Source organism: Hibiscus syriacus, unplaced genomic scaffold, assembly GCF_006381635.1.
Source record: "Hibiscus syriacus cultivar Baekdansim isolate YM2019G1 unplaced genomic scaffold, ASM638163v2 tig00116976_pilon, whole genome shotgun sequence".
In the NCBI taxonomy this organism is placed as follows: Eukaryota; Viridiplantae; Streptophyta; class Magnoliopsida; order Malvales; family Malvaceae; genus Hibiscus; species Hibiscus syriacus.
Window position 1 is genome coordinate 261,527 of NW_024063500.1, and position 20,045 is coordinate 281,571.

Genomic DNA, 20,045 nt, shown 5'->3' on the forward strand with positions numbered 1-20,045 from the left:
CAGTATCGCATTGCGATTTTCCCAATTCGTGTTGCAATTTACTTATTCGCATTTCGAATTGGGAAAATCGCAACGACACTGTAGACCATCGCAACGCGATTTCCAACTATCGCAACGCGAAATACAACGCGAATTTGCGATAATGGAGATCGCGTTGCGAATTAGCGATCGCATTGCGATTTTGTTGGTCATTTTGGCAAATCCGGAAAAAGTTGGTTAAAATCGTATATTATAAGGCATTTTTGGTCACTGAGGCGATTTTCTCTAACAACAAATATGTTACTGACTGATAAATAAAGAAATAAACATGGTAGATATAATATTTGTTAGTTGTTGGTGTTACTTGGGTTGGGTTATTATAGTTAATTGAACTAAAGTATATAAATAATGTAATGTGGGTTTTGATCAAAACTAATGAAATCCCAATTAATGATAAGTCAGATTCATTTTTTCATTCGGTTTTACATTTTGGTTTCCACTGAAATCCTAGCCATAAAAAACGCTTCTATTTTCTTCACATTTTATGCTTTATTCATTCCGTCGTTCCATGTATTTTTGCCACCATTGACGTTAAGACATGATATCAGAGCTTTCTAATCTGAGTGCGATTGTTGTTTGATTGTGTTAATCAGCCAGGTTGATGATTGATCCTGATATGGATACCACGTCGTTTGCTTCATATGCTGGTGTAGAGGAGTTTATAGCCATGATACTCATTGATTAGCGGTGGGTTTAGAATTTTTTTAGTACGATATATATATTAATAACATATTTTTTTTATATAGAATCATCAATAAAATTTTCGGGCGAATATAATTAATAAAAATAAATAGATAATTGAAAAAATTTAGATTTTAGGATGACCAGTGCATACCTTAAAAATTGTATAGATCCGTCACTGTCTTCAATGACACTGCTAGTCAGATTTTCTAGATTATATATAATATACGATTGACTGATAATAATTATCTTATTTGAAAGCAGTAGATAATATATTAATATACAACTGATTGATAATAATTATCTTATTTGAAAGCAGTAGATAACTCAAGTATGCTTATGATTCATTTGTTCGTCATTCTACAGGAACTGAAAATGTTACACAAGAAAAACAAAGCAACTCAATTCAAATTCATTCGGTGATAGCAAATGAGATTTTAGATAGAAATGCAAGGGGATATCCCGATTCGTGTGCTACACATCATGTTACACATGATTAGAGGAATCTTCAAAAGGCTAGAATTACAATGATAAGGGTAAGGTCTATTATATAGGTAATGGTTCTACTCTTACTGTTTCACATGTAAGATAAACTTCACTATATGCTTAAAATAGAAAAAAACTTGAACACAAGCTGTGTGTGTCGCATGTTACTAAGAATCTTGTTTCAATGTCACAATTTGCTCAGGATAATTTGGTGTATTTTGAATTTCATTCTGATCATTGTTTTATGAAGGATGAAATACATGGCAAGTAAAACACACAACTTTTCCATTCATAAACTTTGCCTTTAAGGCTGGATCTTAAACATTATATTTTACGACGAAAGCTAAAGCTGAAGTGTTCTCAGTTCTGCTAACTCAGTTAAAGGTACGAGTGAGTAAACTGTATGCATTAAATTCAAACAGGGCGTGTGGCGCTTGGATTCATCAATCTGATCACAGATTTTCTGAGATACTTAATCAATCTGAATACGACTCGAATCGTGTGTCCAAGAAGAGTATGAGCATCAAGCCGATCCAAACCAGCGTAGCAGTTCCTAATATAGTGATCAGTAAAGAGTTTTGATGATCAGGTGTTAATGCTATGAGACATTCCTGATACGCTAATGCCATTGCAGTAATGGCGACCCACATGATGACCATTAAAACCCACATAAAGAACCGACGCCGCAATGGTAACCCACTTATAAGCAACAGGATGATACTGAGAGACGCCAAGAAAGCCGTTGTATTGAATACGATGAATCTGGTATATATTCGTGGATAATTATCTGCCAATAGAAAAAACCCTGCCGTGTGATTTTTACCGTTTGATTCCGTTAATGAAAAACCACTGGAGCCATTATCTTGCCAGACGCCACTAGGAGGGTTGACGCCTGCTTGGAATGCCATGGCAGCTAGCAGGGAAGCCACTAGCATTATGATGTTGCGTTTTCTTTCTAGCCAATCGCAATTCTTATTTTTAACTGACCTTTTTCCATCTTTTCTTTTCTTGGATTTAGATGATGCGTTTGGGTGATCCCATGTCCATGTGGACGACAGTCCTTATTGCCTTAAGTTGAGAATTTGACAAAGGTTTATCTTGTCCATGTGTAGCTCCCATCCTTTTAAGTGATTCCACAATCTCCTTATCGATCTCGTCTCGTTGGTTTCGTGATAAAAGATTAAGTGCCGTGAAGCCATCTTCATTCACACAATTCACGTCTATCGTTGTACTAGAAATCAAAAAGTTTATGACCTGCGTATGTTTATACCAATTAGTTATAGTATAAATTCCAAAAACTAATTTAATTTAAATTCATCCGATTTAAACTCAAAAAATGACTAAAACAAGAATATAGTCAAATTCGATGTTTTGCTTAACCTAGTTGCTTTGGTTGAAGCGGAACTAACAGGGGATGGGGATCAGTACTGAGTACACACGTACCATTGTTTGTTTAGTAGCTATAGCCATATGCATGATGTTGTTGCCGTCATAGTTTTGACGATTCACAAACTCATGATCTGAAATTCTTTCCATCAAGAACTTCAACGCCTCCAACTGGTTGCACCTCACGCACGCATGTAAAATGCTCTCACCTTGCTCCATCAGCACACAAGCTGCCCAGGGTCTTCCATGAACCAACTCTTTCAACAAATCAAGGTGACCTTTCATGGCTGCAATATGAGCAGGGTTCCTCCCATCAATGTCACTTACAAGACACATATTAGGATCAACCTGCAGTAACCTTTTTCGCAACTTGCAGGTACCCTTTTGCTGTAGCTAAGTGAAGTGGCAATGAGTTTTGAGAATCGACTTCTTTGGCTAGCTCAGGCTTACGAGTAAGAACTTCATCGACGAATTCGAGATTCCCGAGCATGGAAGCAACGTGCAATGGGGTTTCAGGGTAACGACCGGTGATGAATCTGTCGAGAAGCAGCGCATCCTCTTGAAGCAAATTCAACAACCAACTCTTGTTGCCTTGTACAGCTGCATTGTAAAACTTTCTCTCCATCTAATTTGCTATTCACAAAAACTCCAAAGAAACCTTGACTCAATTATTGATGATGTTCATTTGTATTTGATAAAAGTTTATAGATAGTTCAACTTTTTGCCTTACATACAGGATATAATTACAGAATACATACATTCGGTATTGACGTCGATATAAGAGCAATTTACTCAATAGTATTTGTTTTCTTCATATATTCTTTCAAGTCTTAATGGCGTTGACTTCATGTTGCTTAAAATGATTGGTTTGTTTAAAATATTGAAAGTCAAATGTAAGTTATATTAAATATAAAATAATAAATTAAAAATATAATTTATTATTTATCATCGAATATAACACAATAAAACAGAAATATTATTAGGGTGAGGTCAGCTCCTTAAAATTTATTGTTTTTTCAATTTCCAGTACACAGATAAGCCTGAACTAGAACCTGCCTACAGCCCAACGGAAGTAGTTGAAAGGTTGAAATCTCTGATATTTCCTTCCCCAAAAATTATACTGTATTATCAAACAAACAAAAAAACTTGATTATTTTCCGGATCTTCTATTCGACACATTCTAAGAACAGAACTTCCAGCTTTAAAGATAACAACAGACCAAGATGACATCTTGGGAAAGGTTGAACGTTTTTCAGAATTGAATTTTGTTCGATTAGTATCAGGTGAAGAGATATGGAGAGATGTTGATTTTGAACTAAAGTAAGTATATATTGGAGTTGTTGAAGGAAATTAGGATGGACCAAACCAATTCAACACCTACACAAATGGTTGCTTCTTTGAAGTTGATTCAGAACGCTGGAAGTCCACTTGCCGGTGCCGATGCTTGAGAATATCCTAGTATTATGAGTGCACCGTTATATGTTCATATCATGTCGGACATTGTTTTCATTATGAACGAGGTAACACAATACATACATGCACAATGTGAGTTGTGAGACACATTTTACTACAGTTAAGAGATTATTGAGATATTTGAATGAAACTTTGAATCATGGCTTGGTATCCAGACCATCTTGGTCTAATTTCCTTTGCAGATGCAGACCAGAAGAGTAATATTGATGATAAGGAGATCCATATCAGGTTATTTTTGTGTATCTTGTGAATAGTCTTGTATCTTGGAGCTCAAAGAAGATTTTTTTTTCCAAATTTATCCTATAATTTAACAGCTGATTGGATCTCGTCTGTCAAACATGTGAACTAAGTCGACATCGTTATAAATGCTGAAAATTTTCGAACTATGAATTTTATTTATTTATTATGATATCATACATCTAATACATTAAGCTTATGCATAACTAAACCAGAAGCCAAGCCAGCTGAAAAATTTGTCTTTTTTTCCACCGCAGTTTGTGGAATGATTGTATGTTGATGGCTTTAAGCGCTGCCGCGAGGTGCGGAGATGGCATGTTTCAATCTGATCAATAATTTTCGAAGAGTCTTAATCAATCTGATTAGCATTCGAATTGTGTGTCCAAGAAAAAGTAGGAGCACCAAGACGATCCAAACATACAGACTTCTTTCTATTATACTAATTACTATCTTAGATTGTGCATGATCAGGAGTTAAAGCGATGAGAGATTGTAGATATGCAAATGCCATTGCAGTAACGGCAACCCACATGGCGATCATTAAAACCCACATAAAGAATTTATTCTTCAATGGTAATCCACTTATAAGCAGCAAGATGACGCTTAGAGATGCCACGAAACCTGTTGTATTAGCTTTGAGGAAGTAGGTATATATGTCTTGATTTTTATCTGCCAATATGGACCGTCCTGCAGTATGATTTCTTACGTTTGTGTCTGAACTGTTACTTTTGGAATCTTCTTGCCAAACACCACTAGGAGCATTGATTCCAGCTTGGAATGCCATGGTCGCTAGCAAGGAAGCCACCAGCATCAGGGTCTTATATTGTTTTTCCACCCAAGTTTTATTAACAAACCTCTTCCCATTTTTCCTTCTCTTAGGTTTCGATATCTCATTTGATTGATCCCACGTGGACAATAAAATATTGGTTCTTGTTGCCTTAAGTTCACGATTTGACAAAGGCTTGTCTTTTGCACGAGTAGCTCCCATCCTTTGAAGTGACTCCACAACCTCCTTCATCTCTCTTTGGTTTTGTGATAACAGATCAAGTGCTGTGAAACCATCTTCATTCTCACAATTCACGTCAACTGTTGTTCTAGAAATTAGAAAGTTTATGGTCTGCATACAAGTGGTTAGCAATAATATTTCCATTAATATATTACTTTGGAGATTCATTCAAAACTTCAAGGATAAAAAACAATTAAAAAGGTTCACTGCACGAGGATCAGTGCACACCTGGGTTTGTTTAGCAGCTATTGCCAGATGGAAGATGGTGTTACCGTCGTCATTCTTAGAATTCAAGAACTCATGATCCGAAACTCTTTCCACCAACAATCGCAATGCGTCCAACTGGTTGCACCTCACGCATGCATGTAAAATGGTCTCACCTTGCTCCATTAGCACTCGAGCTGCCCAAGGTCTGGCATCAACTAGCTCTCTCAACAAACCAAGGTGACCTTTCATGGCTGCAATATGAATAGGGTTCCTGCCATCAACATCACAAACAAGACACATATCAGGGTTAACCTTCAGTAAGCTTTTCGCAACTTGCAGGTTCCCTTTTGCAGCAGCTAAGTGAAGCGGCGATGACTTGCGGGAATCGAGTTCTTTGGCTAGCTCAGGCTTATGAGTAAGAATTTCATCGACGAATTCGAGATGGCCAAGCATGGAAGCAACGTGTAAAGGTGTTTCAGGGTAACGGCCAGTGATGAACCTGTCAAGAAGAAGTGCATCCTCTTGAAGCAAATTCAACAACGAAATCTTGTTGCCTTCCACAGCTGCGTCATAAAGCCTTTTCTCCATTTTCCACACCTGCATCGTTGCCTTTCACAAACATGGAATGCTCCCTTTTTATATTGATATGCCTCTTTCTAATCCATTTATTAAAGTTTAAATATTAATATTATTTCCTATTCTTTTCCCAATGCAAAAAAAAAAAAAACTCAAGACTTTTTGTTAAATTCAGAGTAAAAATAATGTTAAAATCACTTATGAGTTTAATGATATTTTTTAAAGTTATGTCAATTGTTTTTTCTCCATCGCATGCTATCCCTGCACATTCTGGATGGACTTCCTCCTGCCCCACCAGCCACCAATGGTTACTTTTCAACTATAATGAATTGCTACAGTATTGTTGCTGGTTGCTAGAGTACATCCGTGTAATTTTTAAATATTTTTTTGTCGCAATAAGGGATGATTATAGGACGAGTTGAAGTCGAATTTCTTGCTAATCTGACAATTATATTGATTCATTTATTATTTATTTTTAAATTGATGTTTATTTGATTTATTTTTACATTAAACCCTTAGATTGATTCTATTTTATCATTAAAAATATATTATAATTAAATTATGATATCATCATTGTTATATACATTTAATTGAATTATGATATCATCATTGTTATATATATTTTATGATAATATTGATTGTGTTTATCATTTATCTTCGATAATAATATTTGTTTGTATCATTTAATTGAGTTTTTAATTCTATTATAATCACCAATTTTATCCGAATAAAAATTCATTAGTCATGCCCTGCTACCACCAGACTACCAACCCTCCCATACCCTGCCAGCTCCTGCCACACGCCACCACCATGCCCTGCCGACCCTCCCAACTGCTGATAAAACCCAAGCAAAAATGGAAAAGCTCTCTGGGGGGAGCTGGCCGATTCTTTCTCTAGAAAGAAATATTTTTTGTAATCTTCTTCTCCCTCATTTCAAAGGGAAGCCAAATCAATGCAACAAATATTCAAAGGGTATTCATTTTTTAGCAACTATTATTTTTCTTTCTTGAGTCTTTTTTCGAAGCAAAGAGAAATAGGAGGGAAGGGAGGTAGTTTTACCTTTGTTGTCAACCCTTACCTTCGATTTTGAGGTCTCACCGGGATTTGGCTCGTTACGGTAGTGGCCGGAGTGAGAGGAGCCGCCGATTTATGGCGGTGTTGGGTTCCCTTTTCGGCTAAGGAAGAGTAGAAGAGAGCTGAGGGTGGGAGTGGCCGCTCGGTTCGATTTGGGTTGCCTTTTCGGCCTCCCCTTGGTTTGGATGCCAGAAGGAGCGGTAACCGGCCACCACTTTGGTGGCCGGCGGCATTAAGGCCTTGAGCCTTCTTGATGAGCGGCGGCAGCTGCGTGAGAAGAAGAGAGTAAAAAAGAGGAGGGTCGTGGGTTTAGTTTATACGTTTAGATTTTAATTTTTTTTAATTTAATATATTAGGATATTTAGATTATTTTGAGTTTTGGGTAAATCATGCGTTAGGTCCACTTTTTTTAGTGAATTTTACGATTTTGTTACCGTGTTGGGGGTTAATTACGTTTTAGTCCCCGTATTTCTAGCGTGTATTTACAATCTTGTCACTAGTTTTGGATCTAATTTCCTTTAGGTCCCTTGTAGTTTAATATCTCTTTGCATTCTAGTCACTAAAATTAGGGAAAATCATGCTCAGATCCCCCTATCTTTGCCCTGTTTTTCGATTTTGGTCACTAGATGATTTGTTCTTTTTATTTTTTTGATTTGGACCCACTGTTTTGCGTTCATTTTTATTTAATCACTGATTTACGTTTTTTTTAATTAACACTAACATTTATTCTTTTAATATCAAGTTATTGAGAGAAATTATTATATTCTTTTATTTTCAGTTGAGAAGAGAAATATTCGTTCTAAATTATTTTAGGGATTATTTTCTCTTTGATTGGAAATATTGAAATATTTTCTATTTCTCCTTAGAATTTTTCATTAAATAAAAATTGTATGGTTGAATTTAAAATAATAGGATTTTAACTTAAATTTATATTTGAATTATTATATTTTTACTATTAGAGATAATTTATAATCGGATATCAATTTTGGGCGTTATAGGGTGCTTGTCTTTTCCTACTCGTAATTGACTTTGAATCTTTTTTTTTATTACAAAATATAAAAGAATGAATTTTTGGTTGCATAGACTTGTTTATTTTTTAAAATGATGTTTTCTTTAAAACTATTTTAAAAGATAATTTTTAAGTATTCGACTTACCTAACTTAAAAGCTTGATGACGACTCTAAAATATTTTTTCACAACATAGATTTTTTACAAATAAGTTGAGATACGTCGGTACAAGTTTTTCCCGTTATATCACCAAAAATCGGTGTGGACACCTATCATTGTATGATTTTATTTCACTTCTTAGTGGCTAGTTTTTGTATTGTAATGATTGTAAAGGGGTGATTATTAACATGATTAATTTGTTTAAATTTTTGTAGAGATTTTAATAATTTTTTTATATTTCTTCTTTATTTTATAAAATTAAATTTCATTGTCCATTCAAAACACTCCACAATGAATTTAAAAATTGTTGTTTTTAATTAATATTTAAAAAGAAAAAGAAAAAGAAGCAAAACAAAACAAAACAAAACATATAATGTTATTTCATTCCTACTCTAGAGTAAAGATATCCACCACAAATATATTAAATAATAATTTATATTGAAAATTCATCAAATAAGCTAATTGAGTGATTTTTATTTACTAATTATAAACTTCCAAAGAAACTTTAATAAATTGACTATACACGCATGCGTTGTCTTCGAGAAAAGTTGGATAGATATTTGAAGTTTGTGTGTACAATCAACATAGTGGAATTTTGATGGAGGAGCACTCGACTTAAACTCAATGGACTTCGCATTCACTCGTTGTCTTCGGACCCACTGTGGAAAAAGGACACGTGGTCCTAGAGATCAAGACGTTTATGGCCTGTATATATGTTTTTATTAATAATTTCTCCGTTAATGTATTACTTTAAAGATTAAAAAATTAAAAAGATCTGTGGGCTAGAGTGCATTACTACACACCTCTGCTTAGTAACTATTTCACTATAGTTTTGACGATTCACAAACTCATGATCCGAAACTCTTTCCACCAACAATCGCAATGCATCCAAGATCCAACTGGTTGCACCTCACGCATGCATGTAAAATGGTCTCACCTTGCTCCATTAGCACTCGAGCTGCCCAAGGTCTGGCATCAACTAGCTCTCTCAACAAACCAAGGAGGCCTTTCATGGCTGCAATATGAATAGGGTTCCTGCCATCAACATCACAAACATGACACATATCAAGGTTAACCTGCAGTAAGTTTTTTGCAACTTGCAGGTTCCCTTTTGCTGCAGCTAAGTGAAGCGGCGATGACTTGCGGGAATCGAGTTCTTTGGCTAGCTCAGGCTTATGAGTAAGAATTTCATCGACGAATTCGAGATGGCCAAGCATGGAAGCAACGTGTAAAGGTGTTTCAGGGTAACGGCCTGTAACACCCCCAACTCGTACCCGACCCGGATATGAGTCAGAGATACTACATTGACTTTAAAACACAACTCTTAACAAATAATAGTAAAATATTTGAACTTATATTAAGAAAATACGATAATATACATATTGTAATATAAGTTTACTAAATATTCAGAGCATACACAACTTAACCCTTTAATTACATGCCAACTGCCATTTACATAACAAAATGACCTACTGATTAAGTTGCTTCTGATCTGGTGGTTGCAGGAGTAATGCTGTCAAGCTGCTTAACCTGTCTCGTCTACTTTCTCGGATCCTACGTGTGAAACACTCACACGCTAAGTCATCGACTTAGTGAGGCAATGTAATAATAATAACAAAGCAATGTAATGACCATGTCATAATGATATGAAATGAGATACAAACATGTACTTAATCCATGTAGTCTACATCATCAATATCCATACCTGTAAGCATATTACTTTAGCATTCATGAATTTGTATTAATAAGTTTATTGGCCCATGATAGCATATTGAGAACCTAAGGTATCTGAGTAATGTGAGGTTGTGCACTATGCTGTCACCACAGCTCGTATAAATGCACCGAAGTGCCGCGTAGAATTGCACCGTAGTGCCATATAATGATGTCCATAAGGACCACATATAATTCCTTAAGAATCATATACATATACTAGGGATCAAGTATGTGTCTTTCCAAGACTTCACACATGTTTCACATAATATATATATATCCCGAAGGACCGCGTAGAATTGCACCGTAGTGCCATATAATGATGTCCATAAGGACCACATAGAATTCCTTAAGAATCATATACATATACTAAGGATCAAGTATGTGTCTTTCAAGACTTCACACATGTTTCAAAGAATATACATATGTCCCGAAGGACCGCGTAGACCCTCTACCCTTGGCATGCCAACTATACCTATAGTTCTCATCTACATAACATGGGCTTTTACATTTCACGTAGTCTATATCGCGTAGACATGTAAATTCTTACCTTTTCACATAGCTCATAACTTTTCCCACATAGTCATGTCATATAATGCATTTTATATGAACTCATGTCATGTCTCATAATACAGAATATGCTCATGTACCAAGATATAAAATCTAGACTTATCACAAGTCTAGAATGGAGTATATTTCTATAATTATGCTATGCATATGCACTCACCTATATTTCTTTGCCTTTTCCTCGATCGATCCTACTTGTAGATTGTTCCCGAACTCGTGTAGGCTCGGTATCTACATAAACATAATTTCCAAGATGATTATCAGATGTCTATGTCTTGAAATTAAGCTTTAATAGCTTACTAATTTAAGGAATTAATAGCTTAGTCTTTCTTTCTTTTCTTTCTTTTTTTTCTCATGGGGGAATCGGTTCCCCCCTGGGGGTATCGATTCCCCTCTAGCATTCTGGAAATTCATATTCGTTGAGGGGGTATCGGTTCCCCTTGAATGGGTACCGATTCCCCTAGCCCAAAAATCCTATTTTGAGCTCGGAAATCATCTCATTTCAGCTCAAACATACATATTTCACTCTCTTTACTACTCTTAGCTTTCATACACTTACTTAAACTAATTATTATCCATTCAATACCTCTAAACTAAAAAAAAACTAATCATCCATATAGAATTGAAGAATCTTACTCAAATTCCAACTTGTTCTAATTTCAATTCTATTACCTCATACTTCTTAATTAACTTATTGACAAGTCAAAAATCTTATTCAAACTTCAAAAACTCATCCATCTCAAAATTTCATCTAAAAACTCATTTTCCAAATCTATCTCTAAAACACTTATCTTGTTGTCTTAATGTCATATAAGCTTTCCTTTAGCTTATATAACATCCAAACTTCCATTTCCAATCTAAAAATCAAAGAAACTACCAAGGTTCAGATTCTTACCTTTACTTGCAAGCTTCACGTTTGGAGAAGGAAGAGAAGAAGATAAGAAAGAAGGAAGAAGAAATAAGAGGATTCTGGAAACATTTGTTTCCTCCACAAACCCCACGTGGGTTCTAATATAACCCCATAACATTTTTTTAATTATAATTTTTCCTTACAAATGACCATTTTGTCCTTACATACATTTCATATTTACTAACCATTATTTTTAAACTATATAATTATTCTACTTTAATCACCAAATGTTGAAACTTTGCAAATTAATCACTAACCCGGAATGGAGGATGTTACAAATCTCCCTCCCTTAAGAAAATTCGTCCTCGAATTTTCAATAAGAAAAGAGATAGGGATACTGATTCCTCATATCCTCCTCACGCTCCCACGTTGCTTCTTCTACTTTGTGGTTTCTCCACAACACTTTGACCAAAGGAATAGTCTTGTTCCTCAATTGCTTAACCTCATGAGCTAAAATTTGAATCGGTTCTTCCTCATAAGTCATATCCGGTTGTACCTCGATCTCTTCTGGATTTATGATATGGGAGGGATCCGATCGATATCTTTGAAGCATTGAAACGTGAAAGACATCATGTATCTTTTCCATCTCAGGTGGTAAAGCTAGCTGATATGCTACCGGTCCTACTCTCTTTACAATCTCATATGGTCCAATAAACCGAGGACTCAATTTTCCTTTTCGACCAAATCTCAACACCTTCTTCCATGGGGACACTTTTAAAAACACTTTATCTCCAACTTGAAATTCAATTTCTTTCCTTTTTAGATCTGCATATGATTTCTGTCTGTCTGCTGCAGCTTTGAGATTACTCTGAATTATCAGGACCTTTTCTTCTACTTCTTGAATCAACTTAGGACCAAGCACTTCTTTATCTTTAAGCTCGTACCAGTTCAAAGGCGTACGACATTTCCTTCCATAAAGAGCTTCATAGGGAGCCATCTTTATACTAGACTGATAACTATTGTTGTAAGCGAACTCTGCCAGCGGCAAATACTTTTCCCATGATCCTTTAAATTCCATTACGCATGCTCTCAACATATCTTCCAATATCTGAATAGTTCTCTCTGATTGCCCATCAGTCTGAGGATGAAAAGCCGTACTAAAGTTTAAACGAGTTCCCAATGCTTCATGCAAAGATTTCCAGAATCTAGAAGTGAATCGAGGGTCTCGATCAGAGACTATGGAAACGGGTACTCCATGCAATCTAATAACTTCTCTAATATACAGCTCTGCATACTTTTCCATAGAGAAATCCGTTCTAACCGGAAGGAAATGCGCTGACTTAGTTAATCGATCAACAATTACCCAGATTGATTCTCTTTTGTTCGGAGTCAAGGGTAACCCCGAAACAAAATCCATGTAATATTTTCCTATTTCCATTGAGGAATGAAAAGCGGTTGCAATAATCCTGATGGAACTTGATGCTCGGCTTTGACTTGTTGACATATCAAACACTTAGACACAAATTCGGTGATGCTTCGCTTCATCCCTGACCACCAAAATCGATCCTTCAAATCCATATACATCTTGGTTCCACCCGGGTGCATCGTTAACGGACTGTAATGAGCCTCTGATAAAATTTCTTTCTTCAAGTCGTCATTGTCGGGTATTACAATTCTTCTTTTACAATATAGATTTCCATCTGACTTAATCTCAAAGTCTTTAATTTCTTTGTTCTTTACTTGTTCAATTCTTTTCAAACACATTTCATCTTTACTTTGCAATTCTCCTATTCGTTCCAACCATGCTGGTTTAAGGGTTAATTCTGCACAAAGACCACCGTCTCCCGTTAAAGATAATCTTGCATCCATAGCTCGTAAAGCTGCAAACGTCTTTCTACTCAGAGCATCTGCTACCACATTAGCCTTTCCGGGATGATAGTCAATTATCACATCATAATCCTTTAAGAACTCTACCCATCTACGTTGTCTCAAATTCAATTCTTTTTGAGTCATCAGGTACTTCAGGCTCTTATGATCAGTATATAAGTAACAACTCTCCCCATAAAGATAATGACGCCAAATCCTGAGAGCGAATACTACAGCAGCCATTTCTAAATCATGAGTGGGGTAATTCCTTTCATGTGGTTTCAACTGTCTCGATGCGTACGCTACCACTTTTCCTTCTTGCATTAATACACACCCCAACTCGTTATGGGATGCGTCACTGTATACTACAAAATTCTTGCCAGATTCCGGTTGAACCAATATCGGAGTTTCCGTCAGAATTCTCTTTAAAGCTTCGAAACTTTCTTGACATTCAGAAGTCCAAACAAATGGTACGTTCTTTCTCATTAGCTTTGTTAGAGGCAGCACAATCATCGAAAAATTCTTAACGAATCTTCGATAGTAACCGGTAAGTCCAAGAAAACTCCGAACTTCAGACACATTCTTAGGAACTTCCCAATCCATTATAGCTTTAACCTTCTGAGGGTCTACTCTAATCCCAACTGCCGAGATCACATGCCCTAAGAAAATTACTTCGTCTAGCCAAAATTCACATTTAGACAATTTCGCATAGAGATTTTTATCCCTGAGAATTTGCAAAACTAGCCTCAAATGTGTGCTGTGCTCTTCAATGGACTTCGAGTAAACCAGTATGTCATCAATAAAGACAACAACAAACTGGTCCAGATAGGGCTGAAAAATCCTGTTCATGAGATCCATGAAAGCAGCAGGTGCATTCGTTACTCCGAATGTCATTACGATGAATTCATAATGACCATATCTCGTTCTGAAAGCTGTCTTCGGAATATCTTTCTCCTGGATCTTCAATTGATGATAACCTGAACGTAGATCGATCTTCGAAAATACCGAAGCTCCTTTTAGTTGATCAAACAAGTCATCAATGTGCGGAAGGGGATACTTGTTCTTGATGGTCACCTTATTAAGCTGTCGATAATCAATACAGAGACGCATTGATCCATCATTCTTCTTAACAAATAACACCGGAGCTCCCCAAGGTGACACACTTGGTCGAATAAATCCTTTTTCTAACAAATCTCGCAATTGATTCTTTAACTCTTGCAATTCCTTCGGAGCCATCCGATAAGGTGCCATTGCAATTGGAGCGGTTCCTGGCATTACTTCGATTTGAAATTCTACCTCTCTATCCGGAGGTAATCCTGGCAGTTCAGCAAGAAAAACATCAGGGAACTCTCGAACTATTGGAATTTCCTCTAACCTTTTCTCTCGAGCTCTTGAATCCATCAAATTTGCAAGAAAACCCTGACATCCTTGTAGCAATAATTTCTTGGCAGACATCACTGATATTACATTTGCTAAAGGATTACTCATTTCACTGATCACATTAACTTCTATTCCTTCTGGACTCTTCAGGGTTACCTTTTTCAATCTACAGTCGACATTCCCATAATAATGAAACAACCAATCCATTCCCAAAATCACTTCAAATTCGTCAAAGGGTAATTCCATCAGATTAGCAGGGAATTCAATTCCCTGAACCTTTATGGGACACCCCTTACAGACTTTGTCCACCTGAGTACTATGCCTTAACGGATTAGTTACTATCATCACATTACTCGTAGCTTCTATAGGAATCCTCAACTCCTTTACTAACTTACTTGTAATATAAGAATAATTAGAACCCGGATCAATCAGCACCAATACTAATTTATCATACAACTGAAAAGTACCTGCTATAATATCAGGGTCATCACGGTCTTCACTTGTCTTTAGATTGTATACCCGAGCAGTGGATCGAACTTCAGGTTGAGCAGAGAATTCAGACGGGTTCCTTCCTCTGCCTCTTCCCTCGTCCTCTTTGTGAGGAAGAACCAACTCTTCCAGATGGTGCAGGCTCACCAACAATCAATGGACAATCCCAGATAAAATGTCCGGCATCTCCGCATCGAAAACAAGTCCCAGCAGCCATCCGATAAGCCCCATAATGGTTTTTCCCACAGTGCTGACACTGTCTCCCTTGACTCGGAGTAGATCTCCCAGCACCAGATTCCACTGATTGCGTCTGTCTAGGTCTTGCCTGACTTGCTCCCCTAGCAGACGATGCAACTGATTCTGATCTAGTTTGTGATCGAAATCCCGAGTCTCTTCCCCTCTTTTTGTTGGTACTGAGCTAGAAGAAGTAGTCGTCCTCTTTGATGTCTGAACTCTTGAGTCCCCGAATCTTTCATTCTGAGCCCTTTCAAGAGCTTTTGCACGATTGATCACCTCCTGGAACGAGGACAAGTTTAATACTATCAACATTTCTTTAAGTCTAGGGTGCAAGCCCTCCACGAACCATTCGCAAGCATATTTTTCAGTAGGCACAAGCTCAGCTGCAAACCTGCTCAGCTTATTAAACTCACATTTGTACTCATATACAGAGCGGCTCATCTGCTTCAAATTCATAAACTCCTGCTTCATTTGTCGGATAAACTGATCTCCAATATACTTGTTTTTAAATTCTTCTAAAAACAAAGACCAAGTCAACTGGTCGGTTGACATCCTCATGGTGACGTTCGTCCACCATATCCTCGCCTGACCCCTCAATAAAGACACAGCTCCATCTAATTTCTCCACTTCGGAACAGTGGAGACCATCTAACATGATTTTCAAATCATTCAACCAAAGATCCGCTGACACTGGACCTTCCTCAGATTCTCCCTTAAATTCGGGAGCTCCTAAACCTCTCAACTCTTTTGCTACATTAATTCTTTGAGTTAGTGGAGCAGAAGGTTGAAGACGCGTCAGAATAGCGTCTAACGTTCTGAAGAACGTATCTTGATCTTGCACAGGCACTCCTTGAGATGCATGTTCTTTACCTTGCCTAGCCAGGGCAGGTGAATTACTGCTTTCAGCATGCCTATCTTCTCCCGCTTCACTTCGGGAGCTATTATGTCTGGACATCTAATAAGAATAAACACATTGTTCTATTAGCAAAACAGCATACTCATACTATACCAGATCAGAAGTTCTCACTATTTGTTGGCATGTATTCCATTTAAAGACTCTATAGACTCTGGTTTATGCCTAGAATCGGCTAAACCATAGCTCTGATACCATTAAATGTAACACCCCCAACCCGTACCCGACCCGGATATGAGTCAGAGATACTACATTGACTTTAAAACACAACTCTTAACAAATAATAGTAAAATATTTGAACTTATATTAAGAAAATACGATAATATACATATTGTAATATAAGTTTACTAAATATTCAGAGCATACACAACTTAACCCTTTAATTACATGCCAACTGCCATTTACATAACAAAATGACCTACTGATTAAGTTGCTTCTGATCTGGTGGTTGCAGGAGTAGTGCTGTCAAGCTGCTTAACCTGTCTCGTCTACTTTCTCGGATCCTACGTGTGAAACACTCACACGCTAAGTCATCGACTTAGTGAGGCAATGTAATAATAATAACAAAGCAATGTAATGACCATGTCATAATGATATGAAATGAGATACAAACATGTACTTAATCCATGTAGTCTACATCATCAATATCCATACCTGTAAGCATATTACTTTAGCATTCATGAATTTGTATTAATAAGTTTATTGGCCCATGATAGCATATTGAGAACCTAAGGTATCTGAGTAATGTGAGGTTGTGCACTATGCTGTCACCACAGCTCGTATAAATGCACCGAAGTGCCGCGTAGAATTGCACCGTAGTGCCATATAATGATGTCCATAAGGACCACATATAATTCCTTAAGAATCATATACATATACTAGGGATCAAGTATGTGTCTTTCCAAGACTTCACACATGTTCCACATAATATATATATATCCCGAAGGACCGCGTAGAATTGCACCGTAGTGCCATATAATGATGTCCATAAGGACCACATAGAATTCCTTAAGAATCATATACATATACTAAGGATCAAGTATGTGTCTTTCAAGACTTCACACATGTTCCAAAGAATATACATATGTCCCGAAGGACCGCGTAGACCCTCTACCCTTGGCATGCCAACTATACCTATAGTTCTCATCTACATAACATGGGCTTTTACATTTCACGTAGTCTATATCGCGTAGACATGTAAATTCTTACCTTTTCACATAGCTCATAACTTTTCCCACATAGTCATGTCATATAATGCATTTTATATGAACTCATGTCATGTCTCATAATACAGAATATGCTCATGTACCAAGATATAAAATCTAGACTTATCACAAGTCTAGAATGGAGTATATTTCTATAATTATGCTATGCATATGCACTCACCTATATTTCTTTGCCTTTTCCTCGATCGATCCTACTTGTAGATTGTTCCCGAACTCGTGTAGGCTCGGTATCTACATAAACATAATTTCCAAGATGATTATCAGATGTCTATGTCTTGAAATTAAGCTTTAATAGCTTACTAATTTAAGGAATTAATAGCTTAGTCTTTCTTTCTTTTCTTTTTTTTTTCTCATGGGGGAATCGGTTCCCCCCCTGGGGGTATCGATTCCCCTCTAGCATTCTGGAAATTCATATTCGTTGAGGGGGTATCGGTTCCCCTTGAATGGGTACCGATTCCCCTAGCCCAAAAATCCTATTTTGAGCTCGGAAATCATCTCATTTCAGCTCAAACATACATATTTCACTCTCTTTACTACTCTTAGCTTTCATACACTTACTTAAACTAATTATTATCCATTCAATACCTCTAAACTAAAAAAAAAACTAATCATCCATATAGAATTGAAGAATCTTACTCAAATTCCAACTTGTTCTAATTTCAATTCTATTACCTCATACTTCTTAATTAACTTATTGACAAGTCAAAAATCTTATTCAAACTTCAAAAACTCATCCATCTCAAAATTTCATCTAAAAATTCATTTTCCAAATCTATCTCTAAAACACTTATCTTGTTGTCTTAATGTCATATAAGCTTTCCTTTAGCTTATATAACATCCAAACTTCCATTTCCAATCTAAAAATCAAAGAAACTACCAAGGTTCAGATTCTTACCTTTACTTGCAAGCTTCACGTTTGGAGAAGGAAGAGAAGAAGATAAGAAAGAAGGAAAAAGAAATGAGAGGATTCTGGAAACATTTGTTTCCTCCACAAACCCCATGTGGGTTCTAATATAACCCCATAACATTTTTTTAATTATAATTTTTCCTTACAAATGACCATTTTGTCCTTACATACATTTCATATTTACTAACCATTATTTTTAAACTATATAATTATTCTACTTTAATCACCAAATGTTGAAACTTTACAAATTAATCACTAACCCGGCATGGAGGATGTTACACGGCCAGTGATGAACCTGTCAAGAAGAAGTGCATCCTCGTGAAGCAAATTCAACAACGAAATCTTGCTGCCTTCCACAGCTGCGTCATAAAGCCTTTTCTCCATTTTCCACACCTGCATCATTGCCATTGGAATTCTCCCTTTTATATTGGTATGCCTCTTTCTAATCCATTTATTAAAGTTTAAATATTAATATTATTATTTCCTATTTCTTTTTTCAATGGAAAAACAACTCACACTTTTTGTAAAATTCAGAGTAAAAATAATGTTAAAATCACTTATGAGTTTAATGATATTTTTTAAAGTTATGTCAATTGTTTTTTCTCCATCGCATGCTATGCCTGCACATTCTAAATGGACTTCATCCTGCCCCACCAGCCACCAATGGTTACTTTTCAACAATAATGAATTGCTACAGTATTGTTGCTTGTTACTAGAGTTCATCCGTGAAATTTTTAAATACTTTTTTGTCGCAATAAGGGATGATTATAGGACGAGTTGAAGTCGAATTTCTTACTAATCTGAAAATTTTATTGATTTATTTATTATTGTCTTAAAATTGATGTTTATTTGAATATTTTATTTGATTTATTTTTACTTTGAACTCTTAGATTTTTTTCTTTTTTATCAATAGACGTTTACAATCATCAAAATATATTATGATTGAGTAATGATAAGATCAATTTATGAATGTGTCATCATTATTATATGCATTTTTATATTGTGTTGATTGTATTTATCTTTTGTTGTCAATAAAAATATTTGTTTGTATCATTTAATTTTTTTCAAATTATTTGGTTGAGTTTTTAATCTTATCCTATTGTATGATCCTATTTGACTCCTTAGTAGTTAGTTTTTGTATTGTAATTTATTTGTTTGTATCATTTATTTTTTTTCAAATTATTTGGTTGAGTTTTTAATCTTATCCTATTGTATGATCCTATTTGACTCCTTAGTAGTTAGTTTTTGTATTGTAATGATTGTAAAGGGGTGATTAGTTAACATGATTAATTTACTTTAATTTTTTTATATTTCTTATTTATTTTATAAAATTAACTTTCATTTTCAATTCAAAAAAACTCCACAATGAAATTAAAAAAATGTTGTGTTTTTAATTAATATTTAAAAATAAAAAGAAAATAAACAAAACAAAACATATAATGTTATTTCATTCCTACTCCAGAGTAAAGATATCTATATTAAATAATAATTTATATTGGAAATTCATCAAATAAGCTAATTGAGGGCAAAAGTCACGTAAAAATGCTTTGAAAAGAATATTTCACGTGAT

The 20,045-nt window shown here is 35.7% G+C and overlaps 2 protein-coding genes and 1 pseudogene across 2 annotated transcripts; all 3 read right to left on the reverse strand.

Moving 5' to 3' along the window:
• Positions 1–1,579: 1,579 nt before the first annotated feature.
• LOC120192614 lies at positions 1,580–3,229 on the reverse strand (annotated as a pseudogene).
• Positions 3,230–4,505: 1,276 nt separating this feature from the next.
• Positions 4,506–6,533, reverse strand: LOC120192613 (ankyrin repeat-containing protein At5g02620-like). The gene is made up of 2 exons (XM_039195368.1): positions 5,536–6,533; positions 4,506–5,418 (listed from the first exon to the last, which is right to left on the reverse strand). Exons 1-2 carry the CDS (start codon positions 6,115–6,117, stop codon positions 4,588–4,590), a joined length of 1,413 nt encoding a protein of 470 aa, XP_039051299.1. The 5' UTR covers positions 6,118–6,533; the 3' UTR covers positions 4,506–4,587.
• A 295-nt stretch (positions 6,534–6,828) lies between these two features.
• LOC120192681 (E3 ubiquitin-protein ligase MIB2-like) lies at positions 6,829–18,883 on the reverse strand. Its single transcript, XM_039195424.1, has 4 exons — positions 18,736–18,883; positions 9,207–9,583; positions 7,189–7,431; positions 6,829–6,924 (listed from the first exon to the last, which is right to left on the reverse strand). The coding sequence occupies exons 1-4, from the start codon at positions 18,881–18,883 to the stop codon at positions 6,829–6,831; spliced, it is 864 nt and encodes a 287-aa protein (XP_039051355.1).
• Between the last annotated feature and the right edge of the window lie 1,162 nt (positions 18,884–20,045).